This window comes from Hemiscyllium ocellatum, chromosome 7, assembly GCF_020745735.1.
Source record: "Hemiscyllium ocellatum isolate sHemOce1 chromosome 7, sHemOce1.pat.X.cur, whole genome shotgun sequence".
In the NCBI taxonomy this organism is placed as follows: Eukaryota; Metazoa; Chordata; class Chondrichthyes; order Orectolobiformes; family Hemiscylliidae; genus Hemiscyllium; species Hemiscyllium ocellatum.
In genome coordinates, this window is record NC_083407.1 from 65852647 (window position 1) to 65873391 (window position 20745).

Here is a 20745-nt window from a genome sequence, read left to right on the forward strand (position 1 = left end):
GAATAAAATACATTGAGCATGTATCTTTGTGACACACAACATTTTGTACATATCAGTAGAATACATTTAATACTGGATAGAAAGATAGCTTCAATAAAAGGTTAGCTACATACCACACATTATAAACCTTCCTGCTGCCAAGGCATTAAGAACACAAATTAGGACAAACCAATTTGGTGTTTCTATCTCACTTGCCCATTTAACAGTAAGCAGATTATGGGGAAAATAGATCATTAAAATAGAGTCAGAGTCATTGATTGAAACCAAGACAATTGGCAGACCTAAAGTTTTTCAAAGAATTATAAAACTGTAAGATCATGTGTAATACAGCATGTTATTCCACTGAAGTTTGTTTCCATGATAATTTTGAAGCATTTCACATACAACACCTGAATAGTTCAACAGAATTGTCACCAACAAATATTTAAAGTTGAGCAATTATGATCTTTACATCTTACCAGTAAGAAAAGATTGTGGGTTGAAAAACCCTGATATCCAGATAACACTAGGAAGGGTCAGATCCTGTGTCCAGATGTCCAGTTCATGACAACGAAGAAGAAGATCACTGTACCTTCAATAAAGAGTTTTTATTAATATTCATATGCTTATAATGACAGTATTTGTTAAGTGACTCACTATATGCTTTAAATTGAAATCTTGACACTCCTGGAGATCAGTACCATAACAGACAAAACAAATCTGGTCAAACATAAATACCATCATTCCACAACTTTAATGCTCTGATTTATCTATCTTTTTACATGATCATCTTGAAAAGCCAACATTTTAATTATCGTTTGTTCCTTAAATCCTACCTCCGGTGATTTTAGATCTCCCTGATTTCTCATCTTTTGTGCTGGAATACCTGGTATCTCCAATGTTTGATCAGAAGTTCTTCGGCTGCAAATGTGTTGCTGGTCAAAGCACAGCAGGTTAGGCAGCATCTCAGGAATAGAGAATTCGACGTTTCGAGCATAAGCCCTTCATCAGGAATGAAGGGCTTATGCTCGAAACGTCGAATTCTCTATTCCTGAGATGCTGCCTAACCTGCTGTGCTTTGACCAGCAACACATTTGCAGCTGTGATCTCCAGCATCTGCAGACCTCATTTTTTACTCAGAAGTTCTTCGGATCTGTATGTGACATTTCTCAGCACTAAATTTCATTTGCCAGTTTTTCTAATTAAATTTTATCCAAAACTTGAAATTTTAGAGTGTCTTCCCTGGTCCCTTTCTAACTTGTTTTCACTTATTGCTGTTGCTTTATGAAACTCAGCTGTGAAATTATAGATGATGATGTGGCAAAAGAACAGGGAACTGCATTAGAAGAGGATGTCAGCCCATGAATATGCTCTTAACGGTTATTTTGCAAACAAAAAAATACTTTCCAGTGATACCCACATCCCACAAAGGAATTAAAGACAAAGTTCATCTCTGCAAGTATTTACACAGTTTCCTTTGTGAAAGATTGAAGAAACAAATTTAAACACATTTCCACTTGCTGTCTCATTCTTGGACACTTGCATCTCCATCAAGGATGGCCACCTCAGCACCTCACTCTACCATATACTCATGGATAACCTCACAATGCTACACTTCTCTAGCTTCCACCTGAGAACAGCCATCCCCTATGAACAAGCCCTCTGCGTACACAGGATCTGTTCAGATGAGGAGGAACATGATAGACACTTGAAAGTGCTCAAGGATGCCCTGATAAGAACAGGGCACGATGCCCAACTGTTTGACCACCAGTTCTGACATGCCACAGTGAGAAATTGTAATGACCACTGCAGGAGACAGACATGGGCTGCAACAGATAGGGTACCCTTCGTCGTCCAGTACCTCTGGGAGCCGAACGATTACACCACGTTCTTCACAGCCTGCAACAAATTATCAATGAGGATGAGCACCTCACCAAGACCTTCCCCATGCCTCCACTTTGAGCCTTTAAACAACCACCAAACCTTAAACAAATCATTGTTCACAGCAACTTGCCCAGCCTTCCGGACAACATTCTAAAACCCTAGCACAGCAGCTGCTGCAAGAGCTATCAGTGTCGATTATGGATACCACTATTACATGTGGGGACACCTCCCACCATGTAGGTAGCGAGCACTCATGCAATTCAGTGTTGTCTATCTCATACGCTGCAGGCAAGGATGGTACATTGGTGAGACCAAGCAGACTCAACGACAATTGATGATACCACGCAACAATCTTAAGGCAGGAGTGTTCCGTCCCAGTCAGGGGAAATACTTCAGCAGTTCGGGCCATTTGGCGTCAGACCTTTAGGTGACCATCCTCCAAGGCGGACTTCACAACAGGCAACAATGTAAAGTGGTCAAGCAGAAGCTGATAGCCAAGTTTGGTACCCCTGTAAATGGCCTCAACCGTGATCTTGGGTTCATGTCACACTACAGGTGACTCCACTGCACTATACACACTCTCACATACATACCCACGCAGACCCTATCTCATGTGCACACTTACACCCCCTGCACTCAAACATATGCATGCACCCTCTCACAGGCATATACCCCATCACACTCACGCATCCACTTAACCAAGCCTACACTCACATGCACACTATCACGTGCACTCACACCCACACTGTGCACAATATAAGTTTATGGGGTGAATTTGTTTTTGCAGAATTACATTTTAATTGCTCAAAAATTGCATGAATCCATGTAAAACTCTGTAAATCCTACCTTAGGAATAGAACCGGCCTAACTCAACATTGGGACACAGACATATCTTAATGCAGTGTCTGAGCTGAGATAGCACCTACTGTTAGAAAAGCTAGACCTTTCTTGAAAATGTAATTTAAAAGTAGTTCTGGGATTTTCAAAACAAAGAACAGAAATCAACACATCCCACTCTAAAAGATAAAAAAAACTTGATCTAAAATTGTTTCTTGTATTATCAGTGTACCCCTTTAACTATAAACTCTATCTTATTATCTTATTGCCACAACCACCTGAGGAAGAAGCAGTGCTTCGTAAGCTAGTGTTTTCAAATAAACCTGTTGGACTATAACCTGGTGTGTGATTTTTAACTTTATCCTGAGGAGTGATCTTGTGAAACATACAAGATCTTCAGCACACCCAACGGCGCATACCCTCAAGATTTGGGGAAGTTAAACCAGGGAAATGATTTAAACATAAAACTTTCCTTTATTATTCTTTTTCTGAAAAGACCCTATGAGCATGAATTTATTCCCTAGAAGATACTGAAGGTTGTGTCTTTAAAATTTATTCAAGTGCAAATTAGATAGATTTTTAATAAACAATGCAGTCAAGAGTTTTAGGGGCAGACAGCAAAGTGGAGCCAAGACATAACCAGGTCAACCATGAACATAGTAGGCTCAATGGGCCTACATCTGCTCTTATGTTCCCATGGACAATAACATAAATTAGTATTTTGGGTTAAGCAAGGCTTTAATAAACAGTTCTTAAATGTCTGAAAATATAAAGTTACCATTTATAAAATTAGATCCATTCACACTACTGATGGAATTGCTCTCAAAAATCATTTGCCCTGATAGATGGCGTATTTATGTTTTTAGTGCCATGGATGAATCTGTTTTAAACTTTTTAAACTTAAACTTTTTTGAACTAATTCTGTCTGGTTATCACTGTACATGGTGTAAACTGGTAAGGAACTATTCTGTTTTCAATTTAAATGTTCCTTATAATTGGAGGAGGAAAGAATATCAAATTAGGTACATTTTTATGCTTTCAAAAATTCTAAACAATATGTTATCTGTTTGTTCTAAAACAGCACTTTTCTAATTTTCTGTTTCAAGATTCAATCAGAGTAAAGGTTTGCGCAGTTGTGGGTATGAACATCCAAGCTGGGAAGTTGATTTGCAGACATTTTGGTCCCTTCCTCGGTGACATCTTCAGTGCTTTGGAGCCTCCTGAGAAGCATATCTATACTATGTATTCTGGAATTTATTTGGTTCTGTTCCTGCTGCTTCCAGTCACAGATTCCAGTTATTCGTTGTATTGGCTGGTATATTGGTCTAGGTCAATGTGTTTATTGATGGAATCCATGGATGAGTGCCATGCCTCTAGAAATTCTCTGGCTGTTCTCTGTTTAGCTTGTCCTATTATTGTTGTGTTGTCCCAGTCAAATTTGCGGTCCTTGTCATCTGTGTATATGGCCATCAGGGACAGCTAGTCATGGCGTTTAGTAACTAGTTGGTGTTCATGGATGTAGATTGCTAGTTGTCTGCTTGTTTGTCCTATCCAGAGGAACCTCGATTATCTGAACGAGATGGGCAGGCACTATTTCATCAGATAACGGATTATTCAGATAATTAATTATTTGGATAATCGATTTTTACGTTAAATAAGGAAAACCATGCTGATCTAATGCTGTGCACTACTGGAAGATTTGTTTAAATCTATAATTTTCATGTATTGAGCGCAAGAGGACACAGGTTTTACTTGATGAACAAAATAAAGCAATGATAACATGAGAAAACCTTTTAAAAATGCAGCAGTAGTTAGCATTTAGCAAAGAATGATGAAGACAGCATTAAACAAGGTCCCAAACAGCTTCTACGATTGCAAGAGTATTTGTCAGTTTCCAGGAACTCGCGATAAAAAGACAGCTGCACCATTTCGCACATGTGTTTATGTTCTCAGTCATTTTTTCATGATTGGCCCGGTAAATTACTTTTGCAAAGGGCTGTGTGACAACCCTTAGCTAAAAAATATGCAGTAGCTGATGCTTGTGCTGCTTGTGTTTCTTTGTTTTTGCCGGCGTTTTCACATGTTCTTCAGTACAGGTAAATCAAATACACATATCTCTTTAATGTTTTTACGGGACCTTGAAATCTTCTTCGGATAATCCGAAATTCAGATAATCGATATTTGGATAATTGAGTTTCCGCTGTATAGTGTTTCATGCAGTCTATGCATGGAATCTTGTAAGCTATTATTGTGTTGCACATAATGGGTATTAGGTACACAAGCCAGACATACACTTAGACCTATTGTTGCATTTCCAGGAACTCAATCACATAAAATTGGCAGAAGAACTTCAACTAAAACTAAAATATCTTATCAGCGGATCCAAACACTCCATACAATCATTACAGTAATTCCTAGACAACATCAGGAACATAAGCATAGATAAGAATGAAGCAATAATCCCATTCCATGTAACAGCGCTGCTTACCTCGGTTGACAAGACTTTAGCCAGAGAGACAATAGCCAACCTCCTGGACAAACAGAACAGACGACATGACGGGGAACCTATCAACAAGGACTGCACACTCAAACTACTAGACCTGTGCTTGATGACACACTTCATATTCAACAACCAAATGTATGAACATATCAATGGGACACCTAATGGGCTCACCCACCTCTGGGCTTACAGCAAAAGCAGTGATGCAAAGACTGGAAGAAACAGCCTTCCCACAAATTTGACCCAAATTCTGGAACAAATATGTGGACAACACTTCAGTAATAATTAAGAGAACAGAAATCGAAGACACACACCACAATGTCAACACCATGCTTACAGGATCAAATTTATGAGAGGAGGAAACTAACAACAAACTCCCATGGTAGAAAGAACGGAACAGTGAATGCACAATAGAAGCATACAGAAAAGCCACACACACGGACCAGATGCTGAACTACAACAGCAACCACCCAAACACGCATGAGAAGCCACATTAGGACCCTGTTCAAAAGGGCTGCAGCGCTCCCAACCTGCAAAGAGAAGATATCCCTGCAACTTCATCCACAGATGCCTGCCAGACAAACAATGCCATGACCTAACACAATAGCCTCGCGACCTTACATAAAAAAACATGTCAGAACTCACAGCCAGATTTCTCGACCACTCAGATTCATGATAGCCCATAAATCAACAGCCACACTCAGACAACAATTCACCAGAACAAAAGACCCAATACTCAACATGTGGAAGACAAACGTAGTTTACACGATTTCATGCAAAGACTGCTAAAACACTATATAGGAAAAATAGGCAAACAACTAGCAATCTGCATCCACGAACCCCAGTTTGGCCCTCCATGTTTGTGCCGACCACAATCCCATTCTAATCCCATCTGTCTGCACATGGGCCATATCCCTCTATTCGCTGTTGGTTCAGGTGTCAATCCAAATGCCTATTAAACTTGGCTAACCTATCTGCTTCCACCATCTGTCCTGACAGCACATTCCAGGCACCTTTCACCCACTTTGTAAAACAACTTCTTATTGCACATCTCTTCTAAACGTTTCCCCACTCACATTAAGCTTTTGCTCCCTCGTATTTGACATTTCCACCTCTAGGAAAAAAGACTCCAACAATCCACCCTATCCATGCCTCTCACCCCTCAGCCTCTGATGTTCCTGTGAAAACAATCCATCCTTGTAGTTATTACACTCCAATCCAGCCAACATCTTGGCAAACTTCTTTGCATCCTCTCCAAAGCTTCCATTTCCTTCCTATCATGTGGTGACCAGAACTCCACACAATACTCCAAAAGTCTCAGATAGCTGCAACATGGCAAGCACACCTTACGCCTGCTTTACTATCTATTCACTAGTGTTGCCACTTTCAGGGTGCCATGGACTTGCACTCCAATATCCCTTGTATATCAGTGCTCCTAAGGGTCCTACCATTTATTGTATACTTACCTCTAGGATTTGACTTCCCAAGATGCATCACCTCTATGTCATATCTGTTCAAATGATGCTACCTTCCAAAAACAGCACTGCTGATATAGCATTCTTCTTCTGTAACTGTGGTTTCCCACCCACTGTAGTTGACAGGGCCCCCAACCCCATTTGACCTATCATCTGTGTTTCTGACCTTGCCCAGTCCCATCACTCACAACAGCATGATCGGGTCCACCTTGTCCTACTTTTCATTCCACCAGCCTCCGCATTAAAAGGATCATTTCAGACAACTCCAGCATAACACCAACAACAAACATATCCTCTCCCTCCCCACACCTGTATTTCACAGGGACCAATCCCTCTAGTTCATTCCTTGACCACCAACACCATCCCCTCCATTGAGATTGCAAATTGTGGTAAAAGATATTACAGATATCAAAGATTGAATTATTTATTCATAAAATTACTCCATTCTTCTGAGTACCCTTGCCACATTTTGCACATGCTTCAGCACCTTACCCATATGATCACAATTCAATCATAAGTCTTGGTCACAAGAAACAAAGCTAATCAAATGGTCTATTTAGAAGATAGAAGAATAGTGGAGTCATGATCCTGTTCGCATATGATCTACTACTACAACAGGGAATCTCAGCAAAAAGTTAATTAGTTTGGGGCTCCCAAACCTATTGTAACACATTAAGTTAATTCAGTATAAAATAACTGGAAGAAATTTGGAATTGTAGTGGACAGCGAAGGAGGTTACCTCAGATTACAATGGGATCTTGATCAGATGGGCCAATTTGCTGAGAAGTGGCAGATGGAGTTTAATTTAGATAAATGCGAGGTGTTGCATTTTGGAAAAGCCAATCTGAGCAGGACTTATACACTTAATGGTAAGGTTCTAGGAGTGTTGCTGAACAAAGAGACCTTGGAGTGAAGGTTCATAGCTCCTTGAAAATGGAGTCACAGATGGATAAGATAGTGAAGATGGTGTTTGATCTGCTTTCCTTTATTGGTCAGAGTATTGAGTACAGGAGTTGGGAGGTCATGTTGCGGCTGTACAGGTCATTGGTTAGGCCACTGTTGGAATATTGCATGCACTCTGGTCTCCCTCCTATTGGAAAAATGTTGTGGAACTTGAAAGGGTTCAGAAAAGATTTACAAGGATGTTGCCAGGGTTGGAGGATTTGAGCTGTAGGGAGAGGCTGAATAGGCTGCAGCTGTTTTCCCTGGAGCATCGGAGGCTGAGGGGTTTATAAAATCATGAGGGGCATGGATAGGATAAATAAACAATGTCCTTTCCCTGGGGTTGGGGAGTCCAGAACAAGAGGGCATAGGTTTAGGGTGAGAGGGGAAATATTAAAAGAGACCTAAGGGGCAATGTTTTCACTCAGAGGGTGGTACGTGTATGTTATGAGTTGCCACAGGAAATGGTGGAGTCTAGTACAATTGCAACATGTAAATGGCATTTGGATGGGTATATGAATAGGAAGGGTTTGGAGGGATATGGGCCAGGTGCTGGCAGGTGGGACCAGATTGGGTTGGGATATCAGGTTGGCACGGACTAGTTGGACCGAAGCATCTGTTTTCGTGCAGTACATCTCTATAACTCTATTTCTTGTTGTGCAGTGTAATAATCCTACCTCTGGGCCAGGAGACCCACGTTCAAATCTCACATGCTCCAAAAGTGCATCATAGCATCTCTGACCAGATTGGTTAAAAAATATCTAGATTCTTCCTCACTGGGGAGTTTGCTTCTAAAACAATATGGATTCTTGTGGTGTAGTGATAATGCCCCTATTCTGGATCAGTGGTACTGGAAGAGCACAGCAGTTCAGGTAGCATCCAACGAGCAGCATAATGCCCCTACCTCTGTGCCAGGAGACCTACATTCAAGTCTCACGAATGCGTGCCATAACATGCCTGAACAGGATAGTTAAAATAACAAAAACAATGAGAAACCTTGAAAAATCTAGTTTCTGGACTTAACCACAAGCTAGACAAACTCAGTATATTATAAGGGGTCTTAAATACAAATTTCTTTCAAAAGTTTGGTTTTAAGTTTTCTTGAGGAAATAAATGCAGCATTGGTATTTGTATCATCGATAGTCACAGGTGAGGTGCTGGAAGACTGAAGATTGGCTAATGTGGTGCCACTGTTTAAGAAAGGTGGTAAGGACAAGCCAGGGAACTATAGACCGGTGAGCCTGATTTCGGTTATGGGCAAGTTGTTGGAGGGAATCCTGAGGGACAGGATGTACACGTATTTGGAAAGACAAGGACTGATTAGGGATAGTCAACATGACCTTGTTACGTGGGAAATCAAGTCTCACAAACTTGATTGAATTTTTTGAAGAAGTAACAAAGAGGATTGATGAGGGCAAAGCAGTAGATGTGATCTATATGGACTTCAGTAAGGCATTCGACAAGGTTCCCTATGAGAGACTGGTTAGCAAGGTTAGATATCATGGAATACAGGAAGAACTAGCCACTTGGATACAGAACTGGCTCAAAGGTAAAAGACAGGGTGTGGTTGTGAAGGGTTGTTTTTCAGACTGGAAGCCTGTGACCAGTGGAGTGCCACAAGGATTGGTGCTGGGTCCACTACTTTTTGCCATTTTTATAAATGATTTGTATGTGAATATAAGAGGTATAGTTAGTAAGTTTGCAGATGACGCCAAAATTGGAGGTGTAGTGGACAGCGAAGAAGGTTACCTCAGATTACAACGGGATCTTGATAAGATGGGCTGAGAAATGGCAGATAGAGTTTAATTCAGATAAATACGAGGTGCTGCATTTTGGGAAAGCAAATCTTAGCAGGACTTATACACTTAATGGTAAGGTTTTGGGAATTTTGCTGAACAAAGAGACCTTGGAGTGCAGGTTCATAGCTCCTTTAAAGTGGAGTTGCAGGTAGATAAGATAGTGAAGGCGGCACTTGGTATGCTTTCCTTTATTAGTCAGAGTATTGAGTACAGGAGTTGGGAGGTCATGCTGCAGCTGTACAGGACATTGGTTAGGCCACAGTTGGAATATTGCATGCAATTCTGGTCTCCTTCCTATTGGAAATATGTTGTGAAACTTGAAAAGGTTCAGAAAAGATTTGTAAGGATGTTGCCAGAGTTGGAGGATTTGAGCTATAGGGAGAGGCCAAATAGGCTGCAGCTGTTTTCCCTGAAGTGTTGGAGGCTGAGGGGTGAACTTATAGGGGTTTACAAGATCATGAGGGGCATGGATAGGGTTTGGAGGGATATGGGTCAGGTGCTGGCAGGTGAGATTGGGATTGGGATATCTGGTCGGCATGGATGGGTTGGACTGAAGGGTCTGCTTCCGTGCTGTACATCTCTATGACCCTATGGTATTATGCAAATAGAAATTCTTTGCATAACTCCATTTAATAGACTTCTTGGGTAAGTAACCCATTTCTTCTGTTAGTGGTCTTTGCCGCAGACCTTTAACTCATCCAGTTTCTGTGTTTCCTGTCCAGACAGCACAAAGTCCTGAATCTGTCAAAGTTAGGATTTCTAGTTAAAGGAAGCCCAGAAGATGCCAGACTGGCCAAATGTGACACTGATTTCTGAAACTTTAGCAACTACATCAAGGGAGAGTAAAATAGAGAAAGCTGCCTCCAAAGTCTCAGACACAGCATTTTAAAAACTGACAGACTGAAGTGAGATGAATATTTGTGAAAGAGAGGAGGAGCAGGTCAGGATCGCAAACCAAGCATGTGGAGATGTAAGTGACTGAGGAAGTCAGCAACAGGAGTGTGGTTCCTTTGAGTTTCAAGGATCTCAGATGCATAGGAACAGGAAGTGGCATTGCTCTTTCAGGTGCCCACTCTGACTTTCCCAGCATTTTCTTATACAACACTCATTGGACCGATTTACTTTGCTATACAACGTATTGCTGTCATTCCAGGAATTGCCTCGTATTTCCATTTGAAGAGCCAACAGTCTCACCATCATCTTTGTACCATCTCACAACTTTGCAGGTCCCCACAAATATTGTTCTTCTCTTCGCTCAACACAATGCATTTCTCAAATCCAACTCCACCTTCTCTCCTTACAGGTAAGCGCACAAGTCTTCAGGGAAAGGGATAGAACTGGTGACAACGTAATTGTTTAGTTGGATGAGGAGGGACAGAACATGAGGTGGAGGGAAGATCCTTCCACTGATAATTACCTAAATGTTTCTACATGATTTCTGTCTTTATTATTTTAGAATTTGAGTTTCAAAATGGTTGCCTATGGGTGTTGATTGCTTTTGGAGAAGGTTTCAAGAAAACTTGGTCAGACTGTTCTTCTCGAACTGTGACCTAATCCCATCAGAATGCAGGAACCCCATGGAGTGTTGATGGAAAATTGTTTTCACTGTGCTGATTTCCAATAGGGAGCATAAACATTGAAGACTTGCTTTTGGTGGAAAATAATCAAACACTGAAGCTAACTTAGAAAACCCAGAGATCAAAATTTTTAGGCAATTCAGAGGAGAACTGACTGGAGTCAAAACCAAGTATAATTTCTTTCCTAGATATATGCTTTACCAATACCCATCTAAAAGCTGGGAGAATGATACACTAAAACATTCTTGGATAGAAAACAGGCATAAAAATACCAATGAAAAGAAAGGAGGAAGGGACAGTAAAGATAAGCGAAAATATTACAGTGCTGGAGATAAAGGGGTGTGCCAGAAGGGTCAAGGACTGAGTGAGGAATATTTTAATGGAGTGAAAATGACTATGCCACAGACAAATAGGGATCAAAGACTGACAGATAAACCTTATTTTAACTTAACTCATAGGATGCAGGCATCATTGACCAGGCCAGCATTTATTGTCCATCTCTAATTGTGCGGAGGTCAGTTAAGAGTCAATCGCATTGCTGTGGCTGTGGAATCACATGTAGGCCAGACCAGGTAAGGATGGAAGATTAACCTCCCTAAAGGACATTAGTGAATGAGCCAGATGGATTTTTCCATTAATCAACAATGGCTTCGTGGTCACCATTAGATCCTCAACTCCGGATTGTTGAAAATCGATTTCCACCAACCTTTTGTCATTTATATAAATGATTTGACTGCGAATATAGCAGGCATGGTTAGCAAGTTTCCAGATTACATCAAAATTGGTGGTGAAGTGGACAATGAAGAAGGCTATTTCACAGTATAATGGGATCTTGATCAAATGGGCCAGTGGGCTGAAGAGTGGCCGATGGAGTTTAATTTAGATAAATGTAAGGTGTTACACTTTGGTAAGGTAAATCAGGGCAAGACTTATACACTTAATGGTACAATCCTGGGAAGTGTTGCTGAATAAATGGACCTTGAGGTACAGGTTCAAAGTTCCTTAAATGTGGAATCGCAGTTAGACAGGATAATGAAGGTGGTGTTTGGTATGCTTGCGATTATTGGTCAGTGCATTGAATATAGAAGTTAGAAGGTCATGTTGCAGCTATATAAGACATTGGTTAGGCCACTTTTGGAATACTACCTTCAGTTCTGGTCTCTCTGTTATAGGAAAGTTTTTGTGAAAGTTGAAATTTTTCAGAGAAGATTTACAAAGATATTGCCAGGGTTGAGGGTTTGAGCTATAGGGAGAGGCTGCATAGACTGGGTCTATCTTCCATGGAGCATCAGAGTCTGAGGCATGACTTTATAGAGGTTTATAAAATCATGAGAGGCATGCATAAGGTAAATAGAAAAGATCTTTTTTCCAGGTAGGGGGATCCAAAATTAGAAGGTATATGTTAAGGTGAGGGGGAAAATATAAAAGGGGCGTAAACGGTAACTTGTTCTGGCAGAGTGGTGCGTGTATGGAATGAGCTGCTAGAGAAAGTGGTGAAAGCTGGAACAAGTACAACATTTAAAAGCCATCTGGATGGGTACATGAATAGGAGGGGTTTAGAGGGATATGGGCTAAATGCTGGCACAAGGGACCATGCATTTGTAGTAATTTTCCAAAATTCACTGGACTCTGGGGCAGTTCCAGCAGATTGGAATATAGCAAATATGATTCAGTTGTTTAAAAAAGGCAGTAGACAAAAGATGAAGAATTATAGACTGGATAGCTTAACTTCAGTTGTGGGGAAAATGCTTGAGTCTATTATCAAGGAAGAAACAGCAAGGCATCTAGATAGAAATTGTCCCATTGGACAGATGCAGCATAGGTTAATGAAGGGCAGGTCATGCTTAATTGGAGACACAGTAGATGTGTTGTACCTGGATTTCCAAAAGGCAGTCAACAAGGTGCCACACAAAAGGCTGCTGCATAAGGTAAAGATGCAAGGTGGTACAGGCAATGTATTAGCATGAGTAAAGATTGGTTAACCAACAGGAAACAAAGAATGGGAATAAATGAATGCTTCTCTGATTGACGATCAGTGATTAATGGTGTGCCTCAGGGATCAGTGTTGGGACTGCAATTGTTTACAATTCACATAGATGATTCCCTGCCCAGGGAAGTAATTGAGGCTCCCTCAGTAAATGTTTTTAAAGTTAAAATTGATCATGTTTGAACAATAAAGGAATTAAGGGTTATGGAGAGAGGGCGGGTAGTAGAATTGAGGACACAAATGATCAGCCATGATCTTATTGAATGGCAGAGCGGGCTTGAAGGGCCAGATGGCCTACTCCTGCTCTTAATTCTTACATTCTCATTAATTTAAGATATCTGGTCATCATGGATGAGTTGGACTGAAGGGTCTATTTACATACTGTATAACTTGATAAATCTGTCATGGGGAATTTGAACCCAGGCTCTCAGAACATTACCTGGGCCTCTGAATTAAATAGTCCAATGAAAATACCACTAATCCATTGCCTCTCCAATAAGTTTTAACCTGCATTAAAAGAGGAGTTACTCAGGTACTATTGTGATTCAGTTCCTACCAAGAGGAAAGTAAGGACAACAACGTAAAAACACCATGGAAAATGGAAGGATTCAAGAATAAGATGAAGCTTAAAATGTGCTTGTCAGGCTCATAATACAAGTGTAAATCAGGCCAAGTATAGAAAGTTCAGAGGGGAATTGGAAAAGCAAAAGTATGACAAAAGATTGACACATAATAAAGTGGAATCCAAAAGCATGTAAATAGTAAAGAGGAGTGCACCTGATTAAGGACAGAAAACAGGACAAATTTTTGCAGGAAAAATGCATGACTGAGATATTGCGTTTGCGTTTGTCTTTATGTTAGCAAAGTCATCATGAATGGGAGAGATTTAATATATTTGATTGTCTATGGAATAACTACACAGAGGCTGATATCCTATCACCCAGTCACCCTTTACTTCTGCACAGTAAATTGGTTGTAGTCAGTCCGCAGAACTGAGGAGATTCTAAATCCCCTGTTTGTATATTTTTTTCTTATTTTGAGTCAGTCCCCAAGACTGAGGGGATTCCAAATCTCTTGGTTATTCCTTTTCTTTGTCCTCAATAAAAAAGGAATACCAGTTAACAAAACTGACTTTGTGATCAGTCCTTTCCCCGTCTCCCACAAAAAAAAGCAGAAACCAACAGCAGCAGTAACATACTAACTGTGGCCCAGCCAGATCCCCCATTCATATTGGTCAGCCAGGGCTTCCTGTTTGGGTTTGTTAACCAGGAGCAATCAAGGATTTCATAGTCAAAAAGATCCAGAAGGTATAAATCGTAGATGTTGAAAGGACTGCCTGTACTTAGCACTGATAAGCAATCATGTCTGGATGACATGGAAGAAAGGGTGGACTATGTGGACATATCTTCTAATTCATCTTAGATACAAGGTCAGTACCAGCGGTTTGGAGAATTACAAATGTCACATGCTTTTCAAAAAAGGATGTTAGGATAAATCCAGTAATGATAGACCAGTCAGTTTGAACTCAATAATGTGAAAGTTTTCCTTTGGAACAAGAATCATATTAGACTCAAAACGTTAACTCTGTTTTTCTCTTCATAATTGCTGCCAGTCATGCTCAGTTTCACCAGCACTTTTTAGTTTTATTGCTATTTTACATTGTGACCCTTGGACGACAAGGTAGTTCTTCTATACCGCGATGATTGTGTTCTTGTGCAACCCTGTGTTATAGAAAAATGATGATGCTTTAAAAACAGTGCTTGAAGTGTGGCAATGTCACTGCGTTACAGCCAAAACATGTTTTAAAAGTGTGTGCTTAGAAACAGTGTCCCCAATTCATCAATTGCATTACAGCAAATTTGTGTAAATAAAATGTGCTTCATAGCATAACTACTTTAGTAATAACATTGATAGGTATGAAGAAGTATTTGGTATGCTGTGATTTTCAACCTGCTACTGCTCCATTTATTCTTGGAAATCGCTCAATATAACCACTCACTCTGGGGGTAGATTTTTGACTTGCTGCTTTGTTTCTAATTCTTTATTACAAATGGCCTATTCACCCTATGTCTAGTCCTATGTTATGTTTTCTCTAACTAGTCCTAGGAATTTTTGATGCCTGTTTAGTATTTTGTTTTACTGTTTCATTAATCAAATTTAAAGAAAAAATACCTAACAACAACGCAGATGGTTGATTGTGTCATTACTGCAGTAATATACACTAAGTTAAGTAGATAACAAAAAATTCCACAAAACAGCACTCTGCCAGATAAATATTATTTGTAGAAACTAGTCAGTTTCATGGAGGAACTGAAGTAGTCTCATAACAAAGGTTCAGATATGACTGTTTTTAAATTTCAAGTTACTTTTATGTACTGTATCATACTAAAGTAAACAACCTCATGCACTGATATTTCAAAGGATAATTATATTCTGCATAGTATTTTGTCTTCTAAAGATGAAAAAAATGTAAGCATAAACCAATTGCAGTAGCAGTTCTGCCTTGCAGAAGAAATGGCATTAATGATAAGTGGGTCTATTTATAGTGTGAATCCAGACTATGCTTAAAATGATTGAGCCCTGGCAGATCGTGTGCTTGATATAATTGGTATAGAACAGTGGCTAGCCCAAATTGTACCTGATTATTAATCAAAGTATTCTGAGAGAACCATAGTTTGTAGTGTACTTCTGATCTCTGAAACTGTTGTTTTTCTTCCCCTGTGGTCATTTCTGGCAATGGATATAAGGTAAATGCAAATTTATTTATAAACACAATATGGATGGTCGGAGATAAATTATAGATGTGTATCAAATCTACCATTTGCTTTTCAACTTGTAAATCAATGAGCAGCTAAGCCAATTTTAAATTCAGAAGCTCCAAACTGTCTTGAAACTATAATTCGTCATGGTCATCATTTATTGTATTTATATTGAACAGTTTGTTATTACTTCAATTTTGAAAGTGCTGTCTGTTGATTCATTGCTATCATGGTGTGCATTAAAATCAAGTTCATTTTCATGCAATCCTGTATTTTTCTAAGAAGTAAAACTGCACATTTAATGTAATTTTAAATGTGCTCTGCAATTTTACTCATTGTTTGATAGGGACTGAGTGGCTAGTTTTTTTTCTTATTTCATGGACCTGGATTTGAACTTTGTCTGAGCTAATAGTTTGAACTTCAGCTGTAGGAATATCTGTATGAAATCAGTTTGGTCTTCCACAACCCAGAACACAACAGTGATAACAGTGGATGCACAAAATTAAACTGAGCATAACCTAAGACTATTGTCATTTTTGGGGCTAACATCAGAAAATGAAGGAAAAGTACTCCATGTACCTTATATCAAAACTTTAAACACAACTCTTTCAATGCACAACTTCCTGTGTTTAATCATCCTTACTTGGCAAGGAAACAAAATATTTATTTTTCTACCTTGTCCATTGATAGCTTTTAAATGGATGTTTCTGTCAGGAAGTACTTATGTATTACATATTATGACAGTAAATAACATTACAAGAGAAGTAATTGATTATATTGATGGGCCTGTTTTCATTTTCTGCAACATCCCGTGTGTATTCTAACAATTCCAAACTTTAATCATGCCAGTCCTCCTCAGAATCAGCTAATGACAGGATATTGTTGATAACCAGGAGAACAGATTATTTCATAGAAAGGAAGATAAAATATTGGTGAAGAAATTCAGGGAAGGCTACACAGCATAATTTTCAGAGATATTATTTGGTGGAATAAATGTTGCTGTACTGCATGCTGTCATGCACATGAGCACACAAAGTCTTCATTTAGAGTGGATAAGACATTTTCTATTATGACTACTATTAAACATGATTCCTTGCTTGCATTTCTCATACCATACTGGTCCCAAGAGACTCGTTATACATTATGCAAGTAGATACCGAATGGTTTGTGACTAACAGATCAGAGTGATGCATAATAGCTACATCAAAACACTGCCGTGCTGGGGGAAAAGAATCATAGCAAAAATCCCAATAAAAAGCCGAGCAACACTAATTTCCATACAAGAAATACTGAGCAATTCTAGTGGCACTTTGACAGACAGAATGCCATGCACAAGCTGTTTGTGTCTTGACATGCTACTTACCATTGTGCTAGACTGTACGTTGATGGATATGCCAGCTTGGTCCAGGTGTCAGGAACATTATCAAAGAAAAGTGCTGTCTGTAGTACCTCCATCTCAGAGGAAATTGCCAACTCACCCTAACAAAAGCAAGAAAAAAAAAGTGCTGTTTGTAGTTTAAAGAAGGTTGTGATATGAAGATGTGATAAATAACCCAGTTCTTTACAGAGAAGAACGTATTTAAGTGCAATGTTTGAAAAGGGCTGCTATTTTATCAGCTGTGAAAGGTAGAAAATTACACATTTTCTATTTCTTTGCTTTCATATTGCTTCCAATCTAGTTAAACTTTGTTCAAAATACCGACAGCACAATAACATCTATAGTTAGGCATCAGTTTTCAAAACAGAAAATTGGAATTAAGATTGCTTGCTTTAGGATCCGTGTGAAAAATAACGAGGAGAAAATTACTTTAGATTATATTTGGTATTTTGATAATACTAAAAAATATAAATAATACATAATGTAAGTAAACTGTCATGTCAGAAAACTTTCCCATATTGGTTACAGCTGCTCGAACTGTTCTTAAAATGTTTAAAAAGTGAGTAGCAAGACATGTATTTCTACTGATGAAAATCATCTTTAAGAAAGCCATACAGTATCCTGCAGCTGGACAGTCAACTCAAAAACTGAGCATGTTACTTCAGGTCAAATTAAAAGCTAATGGAACATAAAATGCCTCACATTAACTTGACTGAGCTCTTTGATCATTATAATATAATTGATATGGTATGCCTAAACTTACCTGGACAAATTCAAGAAACTGGAGTTGTTCTTGGAGAAAAGATACCATTAAGAGAAGACTTTATGGTAGTGTTCAAAATTACAAGCAGTGCTGATAGAACGGTGAGAGAAAAACTTCTCATTAGTGTATGGCTTAAATACCAAAGGATGTCAAATTATGATAACTTTCAAAAGAACCAATGGTGATTTTTGTTTTTATATACAGCAAGTGGTATTTTTTTTTATACAGCAAGTAATTAGAATGTGTAATGACTGTGGTGGTAGCAGATTAAACTGTAGCTATTGAGGGCTATAAAGGGCTATGGAGACTAAACCAGGGCTTTGGAGAGTAGTTGAGCATAGACATGACAGCTGAATGCCCCCCTTCTGCCATGCAACTATTCTGTGATTGTTGAGAGTTCTATCAATACAAAATGAGATTCAGGTTGTGGTTTCTGGGATGACACCTTCCCACCACTGAAACTGTGTTGGCAACTATATTGAGAAATACTAACTTCCAGAAATCTTGGACACCCACTTAAATCAATATAAGAACTGGGTGTGCATGCATTTACAGATTTCCTGCAGACTAACATTAGTCCTTAAATGGAGTGCTGGATGCAATTACTGAAAAAGCCTTGCCTCCATCATAACATCAGGAATGGAGATGTTCACTGATGACTGCACAACATTCAGCACCATATTCCTCAGAGACTGAAGCAATCCAGGTCCAAATGCAGCAAGATCTAGACAATATTCAGACTTGGACTGCCAAGTGGCAGGTAACATTTGTGCCACTCATGTATGTAATGATCATCCCAAAAAGAGAGATTCCAATCAATACCCCGACATTAAATGGCATTACCATTACTGAATCCTTCTCTATCAACATCCTGGGGGGGGGGTTCCATTGACCAGAAACTGAACTGGACCATAATAGTATTATGGCTTCAAGAGCAGGTCAGAGGCTAGGAATCTAGCAGCAAGTTACACTTTGACTCCCCAAAACCTGTTCACCATCTACAAAACAAGTCAGGAGTATGATGGAATACTCCAACAATACTCAAGAAGCTTGACATCAACAATGACAGAGCAGACCACTTGTTTGGTACCACATCCACATATTCACTCTCTCCATCATTAATGCACAGTGGTAGCACTGCAAAAGTTCACCAAGGCTTTTTTTTAAAGTATCTGTCAAATCCACAACTGCTACCATCTAGAAGGACACAGGAACACCATCACTTGCAAGCTCCCCTCCAAGCCACTCTCCATTCAGACATAGTCATAGAGATGTACAACTAGGAAGTAGACCATTTGGTTCAACTTGTTCATGCCAACCAGATATCCCAACCCAATCTAGTCCCACCTGCCAGCACCCGACCCATATCCCTCCAAACCCTTCCTATTCATATACCCATCCAGATGCCACTTAAATGCTACAATTATACTAGCCTCCACCACTTCCTGTGGCACACACACACCACCCTCTGCATGAGAAAGTTGCCCCTTAGGTCCCTTTAAAATTTTTCCCTCTCACTGTGAACCTATGTCCTCTAGTTCTGGACACCTCCATCACAGGGAAAAGATCCTTGTCAATAGAAATAGATTGCCATTCTTTTAGCGTCACTGGGTCAAAATCCTGAACTTCCTTCCTAACAGCATTGTGGGATTACCTACACCCAAGGAGAGCGGCAATTCAAAAGGCAACATATCAGCACCTTTCCAAGGACAAGTACTAACAGGCAACAAGAGCTGGCTCAGCTGGTAAGCATCCTCTAAGTTTAAAAGGCCAGTGAATTTTTAAAAAAATAGTATTAATTTGGAGCCAGGAAGAGTAGGTATGTTCATCTGGCTCCAGCATAGTGCTGCAGGTCACTGCTGGCCTATAATTTTTAAGTCCTTTGCTGCCTCTGCTCTTCCCAGTGCTTACCTTTTGGGCAAATATCCCATCCTAAGAGCTGCACTGGGGACCTTATTTGGCACTTGTAGCAGTGCTGTTGGAAGGGAAGGCAACTGACCCACAGTAGGTACTACAGTAGGTAATAGTTGATCATGCCTGAAATGTCCACACCTCAATCATGAATTTAAAGATTGCTCATCACTATGTACAATAAAATCACAAGCATTTTCTTAGAATGTCTCCACAGATAGCAACAAAAAAATTACATGATTTAATTTGTATTGATTATGAAACTAATTATTTAGTTTGCTGGAATGTTGTGCAATTTTAAAGAAATGCAAAATGGTTAGTTTTTCTTGTATAGTATTAACAAAACATTGCAATTTAGACTTACTGTTGGTTGAAAGGCTGTTATTGCATTCCTTCAGCACCGAGTGTACTCATTGAGGTGTAATATAAAAAAATATACTGCATGACTTTGACTTTCAACTGTCCATTGTATAATAATTTAGTTTAATCAAAGACAATGAAATGAAATACAATGAAGCATTATCATTTTAGAATAAACATATTTGAGCATATTTCTATTTGTGCAACATATTGCAATTCTTACCTTTAGCCCCAGATCTAGTTCCTTTAATGAATGTCTCACTTCGTGAATTAGGATATTCATTCTTTCACACTCTTGGAAGCAGACCAGAACGTAAGGGGAATGCTCAGCTGTTTTAGAGGTTATATCAGTCATATTGTATTCCTCTGGTAGCTTTTCCAATATATCGTCCAGAATAGTCTTTACCTTTAAAAGCAGTACAAATTGATTGTTAAGCATGATTTCTATTCAATTTTATCTCATAAGGCTGACATTTGGTTTAGAGTAACATAAAATTATTTTCTACATTTCTTGATGCGTAAGCCTTTGGTTTAACTGTGCTAACCAAATTTTGAATATGTAAACCAATATCTTAATCAGTACAGCTTCATGCT

General features: G+C 39.3%; 1 protein-coding gene across 1 annotated transcript in view; it reads right to left on the bottom strand.

Annotated features, from left to right (window-relative positions):
- The window catches only part of dnah9l (dynein, axonemal, heavy polypeptide 9 like), a 429781-nt gene that overhangs the window by 789 nt on the left and 408247 nt on the right, over positions 1–20745 (bottom strand). Inside the window, exons 79-81 of the mRNA XM_060828114.1 lie at positions 20375–20557; positions 17103–17218; positions 459–571 (exon numbers count right to left, since the gene is read on the bottom strand). Of these exons, the coding sequence (XP_060684097.1) occupies positions 459–571; positions 17103–17218; positions 20375–20557 (412 nt within the window). The remainder of the gene's footprint in view (positions 1–458; positions 572–17102; positions 17219–20374; positions 20558–20745) is intronic.